At 41.8% G+C, this 13112-nt stretch overlaps 1 protein-coding gene across 2 annotated transcripts; it reads left to right on the top strand.

Moving 5' to 3' along the window:
* Nucleotides 1-321: 321 nt before the first annotated feature.
* zgc:56622 (uncharacterized protein LOC326033 homolog) lies at nt 322-13034 on the top strand. 2 transcript variants are annotated; one of them, XM_056281694.1, is made up of 10 exons: nt 322-690; nt 6976-7152; nt 8236-8352; nt 8777-8854; nt 8986-9102; nt 10976-11088; nt 11457-11544; nt 11622-11705; nt 12239-12321; nt 12659-13034. In XM_056281694.1, exons 1-10 carry the CDS (start codon nt 607-609, stop codon nt 12690-12692), a joined length of 975 nt encoding a protein of 324 aa, XP_056137669.1. In that variant the 5' UTR covers nt 322-606; the 3' UTR covers nt 12693-13034. The 2 variants fall into 2 exon arrangements, with proteins under 2 accessions (XP_056137669.1, XP_056137670.1); XM_056281695.1 differs by lacking the exon at nt 6976-7152.
* Nucleotides 13035-13112: the final 78 nt, after the last annotated feature.

The raw sequence follows: 13112 nt of genomic DNA on the forward strand, positions 1-13112 counted from the left end.
GTTACACACAGTGGCACATCGCACACATCCACAATGTCAACTAGAAATGACAAATGTATGCTTGTCAAATTTCAAGCAAGATTATTTGTGTACATGAGAAGACCATGGTTTTTAATAATTTTTTTTCTTTCGCGCACGCACGCGTGCATGTGTATGTATGCGTGTGTGTTTTTGTGTGTCTACCTCTATAGAAAAGTGACCTTTACAACATGCTCCTCCCTCCCTGTATGATGGCCCTCAGTTACTGAGTGTACACATAAATACTTGATGGCAGCAAAGTAGTGCAGATTGTCCAATGATTAACTACCAGACAGATAAGAAGAAACGAGAGGGAATGAGTAAAAAGAGGGACAAAAGAAAGAATGAAAAAAGTTTAACTGAGAAGAAAAAAAGAGGAAAAGTGAAACCAAGGCAAAGAGAGAAAGAGCGACACCGGTCCAGAAAGCGGAAGGAAGTGCTTTGACTGTGCTTTGAGAGAATAGAGTAAAACTGTACTGGTGGCTTTAGGTGGAAAAAGAGGAAGAGGGAACGTTTATTAGTGTGTGCAGAGAAAATACCAAAGGTCTCTCGTCCGCTGCTTATCGTCTGTTTAATTACACACGTGTCATGGAGGAGGACACACAGGTTGCCAGGACCATAGAGCTGAATGATGGCACACGCATGCCCATTCTGGGTCTGGGGACATGGAAGGTAGTCTAAACCCTCACTCTGTTGTCTGCTTTTGTAGTTTTTCACCTTGTCTCACTATTTGGGCGTCTCTATGTTTCTGTCCTTCTCTTTCTTTGAATTTCTGTCTTAGTTTTTCTCTGACTGGCGGTGGTGGGTTCAGAGAAGTGCCATTCTGATAACTGTTACATCAGCAGCATGCAGTGGTGCTCACTCATATGTATGTATGTATGTATGTATGTATGTATGTATGTATGTATGTATGTATGTATGTATGTATGTATGTAAAAAATGTATATAATATATATATATATAATCAAGTGAGTCAAGCAAATTCTTTATGAGACAGTACAAACCTGTTTCATGCCATAAGCAAGACAGCTAATGATTGCTTATGGCATGAAACAGGGTTGTACCATCTCATAAAGAATTTACTTGACTCACTGGATTATTTTGCTCTTTATTTATTGAGCACTTCCCCTACCATTGAGTGTTTCTTTTAACAAAGTTTTATATATATATATATATAATATACACACACACAAACACATACATATATGTATGTGTGGTATGTGTGTGGGTGTTTGTGTATATGTGTATATATATATATATATATATATATATATATATATATATATATATATATATATATACTATATATAGTGTTTTTTTCCCGAAACCATCAATGGTGTTGTGAGTGCTCAACTAATGAGGAGCAGAATAATATATATATATATATATATATATATATATATATATATATATATATATATATATATATATATATATATATATAGCGTTGTTTTTCTGGAAACCATCAATGCTGTTGATAAAAGTGCTCAACAAATGAGGGGTGCAATATTATGATAGATTTAGGAAAAAAATAGCAGAACAAGCTTGTTTCGTGCATTGCTCACTCATCAGCTGCCAATGTGGTTAAACAATGTCAAAGTCAAAGTATCTTTATTGTCCCTTGCAAGGAAATGATTTTGCAGCCAGTATAAAAACTCTCACACAAAGACAAAACATACAAACACCAAGGTGAAATTGACAACAGGACATAGTGGGCAAGGAGAACCAAAGTAGTTCAAATATCAAATATCAAATATACAGACGAAGGAAACAAGCAAACTGCAGACAACAGATGCATACCATCTACTATTTAACAATTGGATGGCAGTGGGGACAAAGGAAGCCCTGTATCTCTTAGTCTTAATACAGGGCATCCTCAACCGACGACCTGAAGGTAACAGCTCAAACTCTAGCCGAAGGGGGTGACCTTGGCACTCCAAAAGGGAAGTAGCCTTTCTGAACAGCCTCATATTATAAAGGTCAGTAAGCTGGGCTTGACTTCTCCATGAAACCTTACTAGCCCATTGGATGAGTCTATCAAGCCATTTTTTATTGGCCAGAGTCAAGTTACCAAACCAAGCTATTACAAGCCTGTTTCATGCCATAAGCAATCATCAGCTGTCAATCAGTTGACATCTGATGATTGCTTATGGCATGAAACAGGCTTGTACTGTCTCATAAAGAATTTACTTGACTCACTGGATTATATATATATATATATCAACATCAACCGAAATGCAGAAGACTGATGCAATCTACTACTTTCGGCTGCTCCCGTTTGGGGTCACCACAGCGGATCATCCGTTTCTATTTCTTCCTGTCTTCTGCATCTTTCTCTGTCACACCAGCCACCTGCATGTCTTCCCTCACGACATCCATAAACCTCTTCTTTGGCTTTCCTCTTTTCCTCTTCCCTGGCAGCTCCATATTCAGCATCCTCTCTCAATATACCCAGCATCTCTCCTCCACACACATCCAAGCCATCTCAATCTTGCCTCTCTTGCTTTGTCTCCAAACCGTCCAACTTGAGCGGTCTCTTTAATATAATCGTTCCTAATCCTGTCCTTCTTCGTCACTCCCGATGAAAATCTTAGCATCTTCAACTCTGCCGCCTCCAGCTCCTCCTCCTGTCTTTTCATCAGTGCCACTGTCTCCAAACCATATAACATAGCTGGTCTCACAACCATCTTGTAAACCTTCCCTTTAACTCTTACTGGTACCCTTCTGTCCCAAATCACTCCTGACACTCTTCTCCACCCACTCCACCCTGCCTGCACTCTCTTCTTCATCTCTCCTGCACTCTCCGTTACTTTGGACAGTTGACCCCAAGTATTTAAACTCATATGCCTTCATCACCTCTACTCCTTGCATCCTCACCATTCTGTTGTCCTCCCTCTCATTCATGCATATGTATTCCATCTTGCTCCTACTGACTTTCATTCCTCTTCGCTCCAGTGGATACCTCCACTTCCCCAGGCTCTCCTCAACCTGTACCCTACTCTCGCTACAGATCACAATGTCATCCGCAAACATCCTAGTCCATGGAGACTCCTGCCTGATCTCATCCGTCAACCTGTCCATCACCATTGCAAACAAGAAAGGGCTCAGAGCCAATCCTTGATGTAATCCCACCTCCACCTTGAACCCATCTGTCATTCCAACCGCACACCTCACCATTGTCACACTTCCCTCATACATATCCTGCACCACTCCTACATACTTCTCTGCAACACCCGACTTCCTCATACAATACCACACCTCCTCTCTCGGCACCCTGTCGTATGCTTTCTCTAAATCTACATAGACACAATGTAACTCCTTCTGGCCTTCTCTATACTTCTCCATCAACATTCTCAAAGCAAACATCGCATCTGTGGTGCTCTTTCATGGCATGAACCCATACTGCTGCTCGCTGATCATCACCTCTCCTCTTAACCTAGCTTCTGTTACGCTTTCCCATATTTTCATGCTGTGGCTGATCAACTTTATACCTCTGTAGTTGCTACAGTTCTGCACATCACCCTTGTTCTTGAAAATTGGTACCGGTATGCTTCTTCTCCACTCCTCAGGTATCCTCTCGCTTTCCATGATTGTGTTAAACAATCTAGCTAAAAACCTCACTGCCATCTCTCCTAAACAGCTCCATGCCTCCACAGGTATGTCATCTGGACCAACCGCCTTTCCACTCTTCATCCTTTTCATAGCTGCCCTCACTTCCTCCTTGCTAATCCACTGCACTTCCTGATTTACTACCCCTACATCGTCCAACCTTCTCTCTCTCTCATTTTCTTCATTCATCAGCCCCTCAAAGTACTCCTTCCACCTTCTCAGCACACTCTCCTCACTTGTCAGCACATTTCTATCTCTATCCTTGATCGCCCTAACTTGCTGCATATCCTTCCCATCTCGGTCCCTCTGTTTAGCCAATTGGTACAAGTCCTTTTCTCCTTCCTTAGTGTCTAACCTCTCGTACAACTCAACATACACCTTTTCCTTTGCCTTTGCCACCTCTCTCTTCACTTTACACTGCGTCTCCTTGTACTCCCGTCTACTTTCTTCATCTTTCTGACTATCCCACTTCTTCTTTGCCAACCTCTTCCTCTGTATAATTTGCTGTACTTCCTCATTCCACCACCAAGTCTCCTTGTCTTCCTTACTCTGTCCTGATGACACACCAGGTACCTTCCTAGCTGTCTCCCTCTCTATTTCTACAGTGGTTGCCCAGCCATCCGGCAACTCTTCACTACCACCCAGTGCCTGTCTTAACTCCTCCCTGAACTCCACACAACGATCTTCCTTCTACACCTTCCACCATTTGATTTTCAGCTCTGCCTTCACTCACTTCCTTTTCTTGGTCGCCAAAGTCATCCTACAGACCACCATCCGATGCTGCCTAGCTACGTTCTCCCCTGTCACCACCTTGCAGTCTCCAATCCCTTTTAGATCGCGCCTTCTACATAAGATATAATCCATCTGTATGCACTTTCCTCCACTCTTGTACGTCACCCTATGTTCCTCCCTCTTCTTGAAATATGCATTCACCACACCCATTTTCATCCTTTTTGCAAAATCCACCACCATCTGTCCTTCCACATTTCAAGAAAGAAAGAAAGAAAGAAAGAAAGGCAAAAGGAAGACTGATGCAATGATATGTTTATTTAGTGTTGGATTGATATAAAAACCTGCGTATATATGACCTTTATGGCACGTGATTGGCACATGGAGTATTGCTGGCTTAGAGTTTGCACACATTTTTCTTTTATAAAGGATCATTAATGTCTTGGTGCACGCTCATACCCTGCCTGTGTATGTCAACTTGTTTAGATTGGTCATCTGACAGGATGGTGGTTATATTTTTAATCCATTAACCATCGATAATGGACTGAAACTTAAGCATGAAGCGATTGTAGAGGCGCCAATATATTTCATAGGATAGCCTAATGGGTGTGCTCCATTTGGGTTTAAATGAAAATGTCATGGCCTCAGCTTTTTCTATTTATCAAAAGAGTTCCACATTTGAGGTCCAGCAGTAAACTATAATGCATAGCTTTTAACGCTAATCTAAAAAGTCTCAGATGAATATATCCCCACACAAAGTGGGCCAGTCCCACAAAAATAAAGAAATAGCATGCGATCTAATATAGTCATGTGGGAAGGGGAACCAGTGTACATGGACATATGCACAAAATGATGAATGGGGTTACGAAATGTCCCTTTGCTGCCTGTTGAACCCAGTTTAAGGCCTGTAGGGTGGTCCTGGCCTTTCCTTGTATAGAGTCAATGGTGTTTTGTTTACAGCCTAGTTTGCGTTTTCTCAGATTCATTGGATTTTGCACAAATGTAAAAGGACTGGTCACATACAATGTAAGTAGAGCTGTAGAGCATGTCACCATAGCAGAAGGGCTGAAACAGTCTGGCTGGTTTCAGACGGTTTCTTTAGGAGAAAGAAAAGATAGATTACTGCAGTAATATTTGATATATTAACATGATCTATATGGCTAAACTCTTTTTAAGAAAGCAATTCAGTACATACAGCAAATTCCCAGAAGAGGATGAGTACACCAACAAAAACGACTGAATATCCAACCAATCAGAAACAAAATCCTACAGTCATTTCCAGGCAGTTGCAGAACAAGTTTGGTTTCTACTCCTTGACTTACTGACAATTAATCTTTTGCTGTTATTCTACGTGACATTGCTGTGCATGATGCAAACCAAGAGCCTTCATGGTTTTCATTTACTTTTGTGCCACGGTATATCTGTGAGAATAAAGGTATGGTTTGCTCAAACAATTTGCAAATAGGTAACTTTTGAGTTGGGTTAAATCGGGAATGGAGGTATAGGTGTAAGGGTAAAATTGTGATAGCATGGCCAATATAAGTGATAGCATCACTTATATTATAATGAGCTGTTGAGCAGCACAAAAGTTGTGCATTCTCGTATGTAGAAATAACGCCTGTAGAGGAGTTATTTAAGTGGTTGATGGTGTACTTGGAGTCGTAAAGCTTGACAGATCAGAATTAAAAGAATGAATATCAAAAGGAAAAGGATGACATTGAAGAGAGGCAGTCTTCCAGCATGTTTCATTTATGACATGGGAACTCTAATAGATATGAATGACCATGCAGGGGACTTGAGACTTCAATGGTATCCAATCCTGTGCCATGGGTAGCCATGTGTATGTAGGTTTTCATCCCATCTGGACACTAAACCAACCAATTTCCCTCATTAGACCTTCCCTGTCTGGATGAAGATATATTAATACTAAGTGAAAGCACAGATTTACTGCTCTCCATGACACATGGTTGACTGCCACTGATTTGAACTGTTCAGAGGATGCCTCGCTCTCCACTGAAATCAAGAAAATGGATGAGTCAGTGAATGGTTGAGAGTAAAACAAAACATCTTGGGGATTCCCATAAGCATGGGGGGGGTATAAAGTATGCTGACAGTTTACAACAAGTCTGATAAGGTAGGGTTTTCCCACTACCAACAGAATAACAGTTTGAGCTAGGGAGGAGACCAATGCTTTTGCAGTAAGTCGTTTAACACTCTCCATTGGGTAGATGTGGAGTTTGTAATATCCAAAGGGAGTTTTAGTACACTGTTAGATCAGTTTGATTTATTTTCATCTGCTTTTCATGGTGTCTGTCTCGTTCTATGTGCATGACCTTTTATTTATGTAACCCACACAAGCCTCCTCATACTAGGCTGTCTAGCTGTCAGCTAAGGGCCTTGGATCAATGGCTGTATTTGTTGAAGCACCCTTGAGCAAGAGCACTAGACAGCTGAGTCCACACCCCAAGCACAGGGCAAAAAGAGAAGTGAATCCACCTAAAACTTCACATCAAATAAGCCATGCACGGATACTGTTGCCCCATTCTTGAGAGGACTGGGAGGACTGGTCAATCAATAAATTAATTAATTAATTCGCCGTCTTACTTTCATTTGTTCCAGTCTTCCAGTTTGCCCTACACTCCAGTCCAGGGGGCAGTGGAGACCGCCATTGCGGCTGGCTACCGCCACATTGATACGGCCCACAGCTACCGCAATGAAGTGGAGATTGGCAAGGCAATCCACTCCAAAATACAACAGGGGATTATCAGACGTCAGGACATGTTCATCGTCAGTAAGGTGGGAGCTGGACATGGCAGCATTCATTGCATTTCGTCTGGGGAAATGCAATGAATGAATGGCGTCTGAGCGGTTGTCACTCGCCATCTGAAAAGCCATGTGAACGTAATATCCGGGAAACAGTAACAGAGGACTTTAGCGATGTTGGTGGTGTTGTGTGAATGGTCAAAACACATTAAGATATCACAATGGTGGGGCGTCCTGGTGGCGTGGCGGTCTATTCAGCTGCCTACCAAAACAGGGTTCGCTGGTTTGAATCCACATGTTACCTCTGGCTTGGTTAGGCGTCCCTACAGACACAATTGGCCGTGTCTGTGGGTGGGAAGCCAGATGTGGGTAGGTGTCCTGGTCGCTGCACTAGCGCCTCCTCTGATCGGTCGGGGCACCTGTTCGGGGGGGGGGCTGAGGGAATAGCGTGATTCTCCCGCGCGCTACGTCTCCCTGGTGAAACATCTCACTGTCAGGTGAAAAGAAGTGGCTGGCGACTCCACATGAATTGGAGGAGGCAGGTGGTAGTCTTCAGCCCTCCCCAGCTCGACAGAGGGTGGAGCAGCAACTGGGATGGCTCAGAAGAGTGGGGTAAATGGCTGGATGCAATTGGGGAGAAAAAAGGGAGGGGAAAAAAAGATATTGTGATGATGTCGATTGTGTGAACAACAGAAGTTGCTGCCTTTACCAGAAAATTGCCTGCAATTTATTACGTTAGTGTTAGGGTATGTATGTTTGAAAGTGCCTTTATCAACACAAAATAGCTATTCTGTCCCCCTTGTTGAAAAATAGTTTTACTGGTAAAAAGAAGGCGATATCTTTACTGCCACATCCACACATTGCTGAAGTCAAATTTATCCAATTTTCTCACCCTCTGAGAAACAGCATTCAGCCTCACTTGATGTACTTCATTTTGCCTCTATGCCACAATAGGGTAACTCTATTTTGAAGACTTGACATTCATCACATATAAAAGGTCCCCATATCCTGTATTATAGCTGTCCATTCAGCATTTGCTGTACAGTGATTGTGTCTTCGTTTGTCTCTCTATGAATTGGTGAGATGTTTCCTGTCCTTGTTTTGTGCCATATACAGCTATGGTGTACCCATCACGACCCAGAAAACATCCCTCTGTGCCTGAACAAGTCTCTGAATGACCTCCAGCTGGACTACCTGGACCTGTACCTCGTGCACTTCCCTGTTGGCCTGAAGGTTTGGAATACTGATAAGGCATCCAATTAACTGATAGCTTAGAAGATTTTAATCCTTAACATATCTGAGGAGAGGATTATGGATAGTCACCAAAAAAAAAAAAACAAGTTGACAGAGACATGAGTTCTGTAAATGTCTTTTGGCCTACAGATGATATCTTTCACCCGAAATTATAGAACAATGTTCTTCATTAGCAAGTATTTGAATTGGGGCTAGAGTAACTGACACAACCATCCTGCTGGTCTAGCATCCAAAATCAAGTTAAAAAAAACTAAAGATCTTTTATCAAAATATATTTTGATAGTTAGAAGTTGATAGTTGATAGCATGCAACACATCCTGCCACATCATGTTGTTTGTCTCACAAACACAGACATCGCCTGTGACCAGTCCTTTGAGCCTTTTTATCCCCCAAATCTCACCAGAAAATGGAAGATGAGCTTTTCCCAATGAAGGATGGAGAAATGCTGACAACTGATGTTGACTATTTAGATGTGTGGAGGGTAGGAACAGACATACTCTCCTTCTTGCATACTAACATTTCTTCCATTGCACGTTTTTTTGGCAGCAAGCAGCTACACTGGCGTGTTTGATGAGTGTGCCATCAGTGACCACTGTTTGTTTTGTGTTGCAGGGGATGGAGGCCCTGCAGGCCTCAGGCAAGGTGAAGAACATCGGTGTGTCCAATTTCAACATTCTCCAACTAGAGAGACTCCTGGCTCTGGCCAGGGTCCCACCTGCTGTGAATCAGGTGCGGTCAAACTTCAATCAATCAACCAACCAACCAATCAATCAATCAATCAATCAATCAATCAATCAATCAATCAATCAATCAATCAATCAATCAATCAATCAACCAACCAACCAACCAACCAACCAACCAACCAACCAACCAACCAACCAACCAATCAATCAATCAATCAATCAATCAATCAATCAACCAACCAACCAACCAACCAACCAACCAACCAACCAACCAATCAATCAATCAATCAATCAATCAATCAATCAATCAATCAATCAATCAACCAACCAACCTAGTGCTGGGTGACATAAAAATGATCATACCAAATCTTAACATATGTATCATGATATTTGCTTACATGAGCAAAAATACTTTATTGAATAATCCAACAGAGGTTCATCACATTTTGAACTGTTTGGTAATATAAAATAAAGTATTGAACCAAGGCTAGTTTTCAAACATCCATCCATCCATTATCTGAACTGCTTATCCTGCTCTCAGGGATATTGGAGCCTATTACAGCAGTTATTGGGTGGTAGGCGGGAAGACACCCTGGACAGGCCGCCAGGGCCCACACACACACACAAAAACACACACACACACACATTCATACCTAGGGACAATTTAGTACAGCCAATTCACCTGACTTACATGTCTTTGGACTGTGGGAGGAAACCGGAGCCCCCGGAGGAAACCCACGCAGACACAGGGAGAACATGCAAACTCCACACAGAGGATGACACAGGACGACCCCCAAGGTTGGACTACCCCGGGCCTGAACCCAGGACCTCCTTGCTGTGAGGCGACCGCACTAACCACTGCACCACCGTGCCGCCCGTTTTCAAACAATACTAGCCCAAATATTCCAGAGGTCGTTTTGTGAGATTTTTAGATAATAGATTCTTGTTAATAAATTTAGGCAACAAAATTGTGTATCTCGATATGACAGTGCCTAGATGTGATCCTGATGCAATAGTATAACATTAGAATATTGCTCAGCCTGAATTTAGACAATCAAAATATAACTTTTATAGTGCATTTTATACTTAAAAATGAAATGCACTTAACATTATGTCAACATGCAGAGATAAAAAAAATAAGAAAACAAACGGGTATAAAGCACAGGATGGAGGGAATATGATAAAGAGAAAGTAGAAGTAACAAAGTTAAAAGTAAATACATAAAAACCTCAATAAAATAGAGTGAGGAATGTATAAAAGAGTAAGGAAATACCATGGCATGACAGAATGTATTATCTATCAACAGCAAATCTGCAGCTGTTAAGAAGGAGAGGGTCCATTGGCCTTGGTAAACGTACAAGGTTAAGATTAAAGGTTCCTGTTGAAGTGGCTTTTCTCCAACCTAATTCAGAACAAACTGCAAGGAGGGGACCACCCTATCTAATCCCAAACTAAAGCCTTTAGCATTTCATTCCTGCTGTAACCACATATGGGAAGGTTTATGAGGGAGGAGGTATTATCATTGGTAACATAAATACTTCTATTCATTCCTCTTGTAAGTCATGTTTTTATTTTTTGGTGGAAAAGGTGGGAGAGAAAAACACTCAGCTGTTCATCAGTGTGGTTAACAAGCTCTGTAATTCATGGATCATCTCATGGAGAATAAGCAAAGGAGACTTAACACTGAACTGGACACCTCTGTGTTTTTTAGGACCTATCCCAGTTTTGTGTTGCGACATTACCAAGATTTGTTGCTGTTGTTGAGAATTCATCAGAGCTCAAGCTTCTCGACTGTGTCTACTTACTCAAACCATTGGGAGGGAAATGACCGACCTGTCTCTGGATAATCATCATGCATTGGCAACTTCATCACGCTGCTGTGTGTAAATCTATTCTTTCTTGTGTTGACATGCGTCTAGGTGGAGCTCCATCCCTACCTGGTGCAGACAGAACTGATAGAGTTTTGCAAGTCCAGGGACATCGCCCTCACTGCCTACAGCCCTTTTGGCTCCCCTGCGAGAGGCCCCAATCTGTGAGCCCACCCAGCATAACTCACTCACAGCCACTGGCTCAGATTAATGCAGAAATCAAATCTAACCAAATTACAAGTCTTCTTACCTGGGAACTCCTGTAGCGATTGCATATTGAGGACAAATGTCAGAAATGTGCCAAACAATGTCTATAAAAGTATACAGACCTCTTTCACTGATCAAACTGAGGTAGATTTCAGCACCACTAAACATGTTGCTTGACTGGTTTGGCAGGTTCTTGTTTTTTTAGGGGTTTTTTTTGTGTGGAGGGGGAGCGTTTAATAAATGATAATGCGAAACTATTTACAGAGGGAATAAGAGACAGAATTGCTCTTGTCGTTGGTATATCCTTCTTGTCTGTGTGCCATAGTCACAGAGGAGACACTGATCCAGAGAAGCTTCTGGAAGACCCGGTCGTAGGAGACATTGCCAGAAAACACAGACGGAGCCCTGCACAGGTCAGTATGTGTGTCTTATGTGTGTGTTTGTGTTGTGTTTTTTGCCACTGTGTCACTGACAGTTGGGTTTTTCTTAGGTATTGCTAAGGTACCATGTGCAGCAGAGGATTTCCGTTATCCCCAAGAGTGACAAACCTCATCACATCCTTGAAAACACAAAGGTGAAAACTTTCTCAATTCTCATCTTTTCTTTCTTTAGCTCTGTGGATCCACTTCCTCTGTTCAAGTGACCTTTAGCACATTCATTACACAGCACAATTTCTTCTTCAAAAGCACCGTGACGCTAGGATGACCTTTGTACCAATCCCTTGTTATGTAACAAAGACCTTGGTGCTTCAAGAAAACTGGGCTGAATGCCACTTGCCCACATGGCCAGCAGGACATGCAGCCATTGCTCAACAGAGCTCAGAGTTCAAATAAAATTTAGTCTGAAAAACAAGCATTTGAATTCGGTTTGTACTATTTGTATTTTGTTTCTTTTTTTTTAATAACTACAATCAAAAGCCACCCCATTTTATTAGCAAAACATGAATATGTCTGAATGCAAAAAGTACCTCGAAGCCATGAAAAAATGTCCTTAAGGACCAGTTTCTATATCATAGGTCAGGTTTACTGCTGCATATGAAACAGTAACATTATAGCCATAATGCATGTCTGTAAAATCCTCACAATCACACTTAATTGTTGTGTTCAGATCTTTGACTTCAGATTGACAGATGAAGACATGGCGGCGCTGAAAGGACTGAACCGAGGGTGGAAAGCCTGTGTCCTGAACCAGTAAGGCAACACCAAGCCATCACAAACACTACTATTACAAGTGATGCAACTTTATACTTCAAAATATTTACAGAGGTTTTGCACTCGGGGTCATTGGTCATGATCAGCAAATGAATGATGACCACATCATCTTCTGAGTAAACAATATGCTGGAGTTAGAATGCTCCGTCATGATATCTCGGCACTATTACGACTCCTAATGAATAATGCACAATTTAAGTCTTTATGCGGTTTAGTAATATGCAATTCATGCATCTGATCAACAGTGACTATGTGATCTTGTACAAAACCACTGTGACTCCTCATGAAGTATGTCTGCTGTGTTTCTGATTCTCAGACTCAAGTCTCATCCATACTACCCCTTTGAATAAAGCCGCCGCGGCAAGCAAGAGGTTGAAAGAGAAACACAACCACTGGAACTGAAACAGGTTCCTGCCATGGCCTGACCCCTGCCGGCTCTCCCTGATCATACTGCCACCATCAACAGGACTTCACATTGCTGTTTACCATCCTCCTGTCATGTAATCTAAACGGCGACTAGTACAAATACACTAAGAAATGTGGGAAATGTTGACAATTGAAAATGTAAATGGAAAGAGCCTTACTCTAAATTTCTGGATGTTAATTCAAGGGAGCACTGGCAAGATTACTGCTATATACTTACCTGTATAGTAGATGGAAATATGAAACAATATTAAACTGATCTTTCTGTCATGGCTAAAACGGAAGTTTCCCTCTGTACATTATTGGTCCATATGCTAGATTTTATGGCACCTCATGACAAAGTACTT

This window comes from Lampris incognitus, chromosome 6 (assembly GCF_029633865.1).
Source record: "Lampris incognitus isolate fLamInc1 chromosome 6, fLamInc1.hap2, whole genome shotgun sequence".
Taxonomy (NCBI): domain Eukaryota; kingdom Metazoa; phylum Chordata; class Actinopteri; order Lampriformes; family Lampridae; genus Lampris; species Lampris incognitus.

Bases quoted from the DNA above. Each gene is read 5' to 3' on its own strand.
- zgc:56622 (XM_056281694.1), top strand. From the start codon at position 607: ATGGAGGAGGACACACAGGTTGCCAGGACCATAGAGCTGAATGATGGC. The intron at 691-6,975 runs GTAGTCTAAACC...CATTTGTTCCAG, and splicing joins TGGGTCTGGGGACATGGAAG to TCTTCCAGTTTGCCCTACAC. The intron at 11,089-11,456 runs GTGAGCCCACCC...TGTGTGCCATAG, and splicing joins CCTGCGAGAGGCCCCAATCT to TCACAGAGGAGACACTGATC.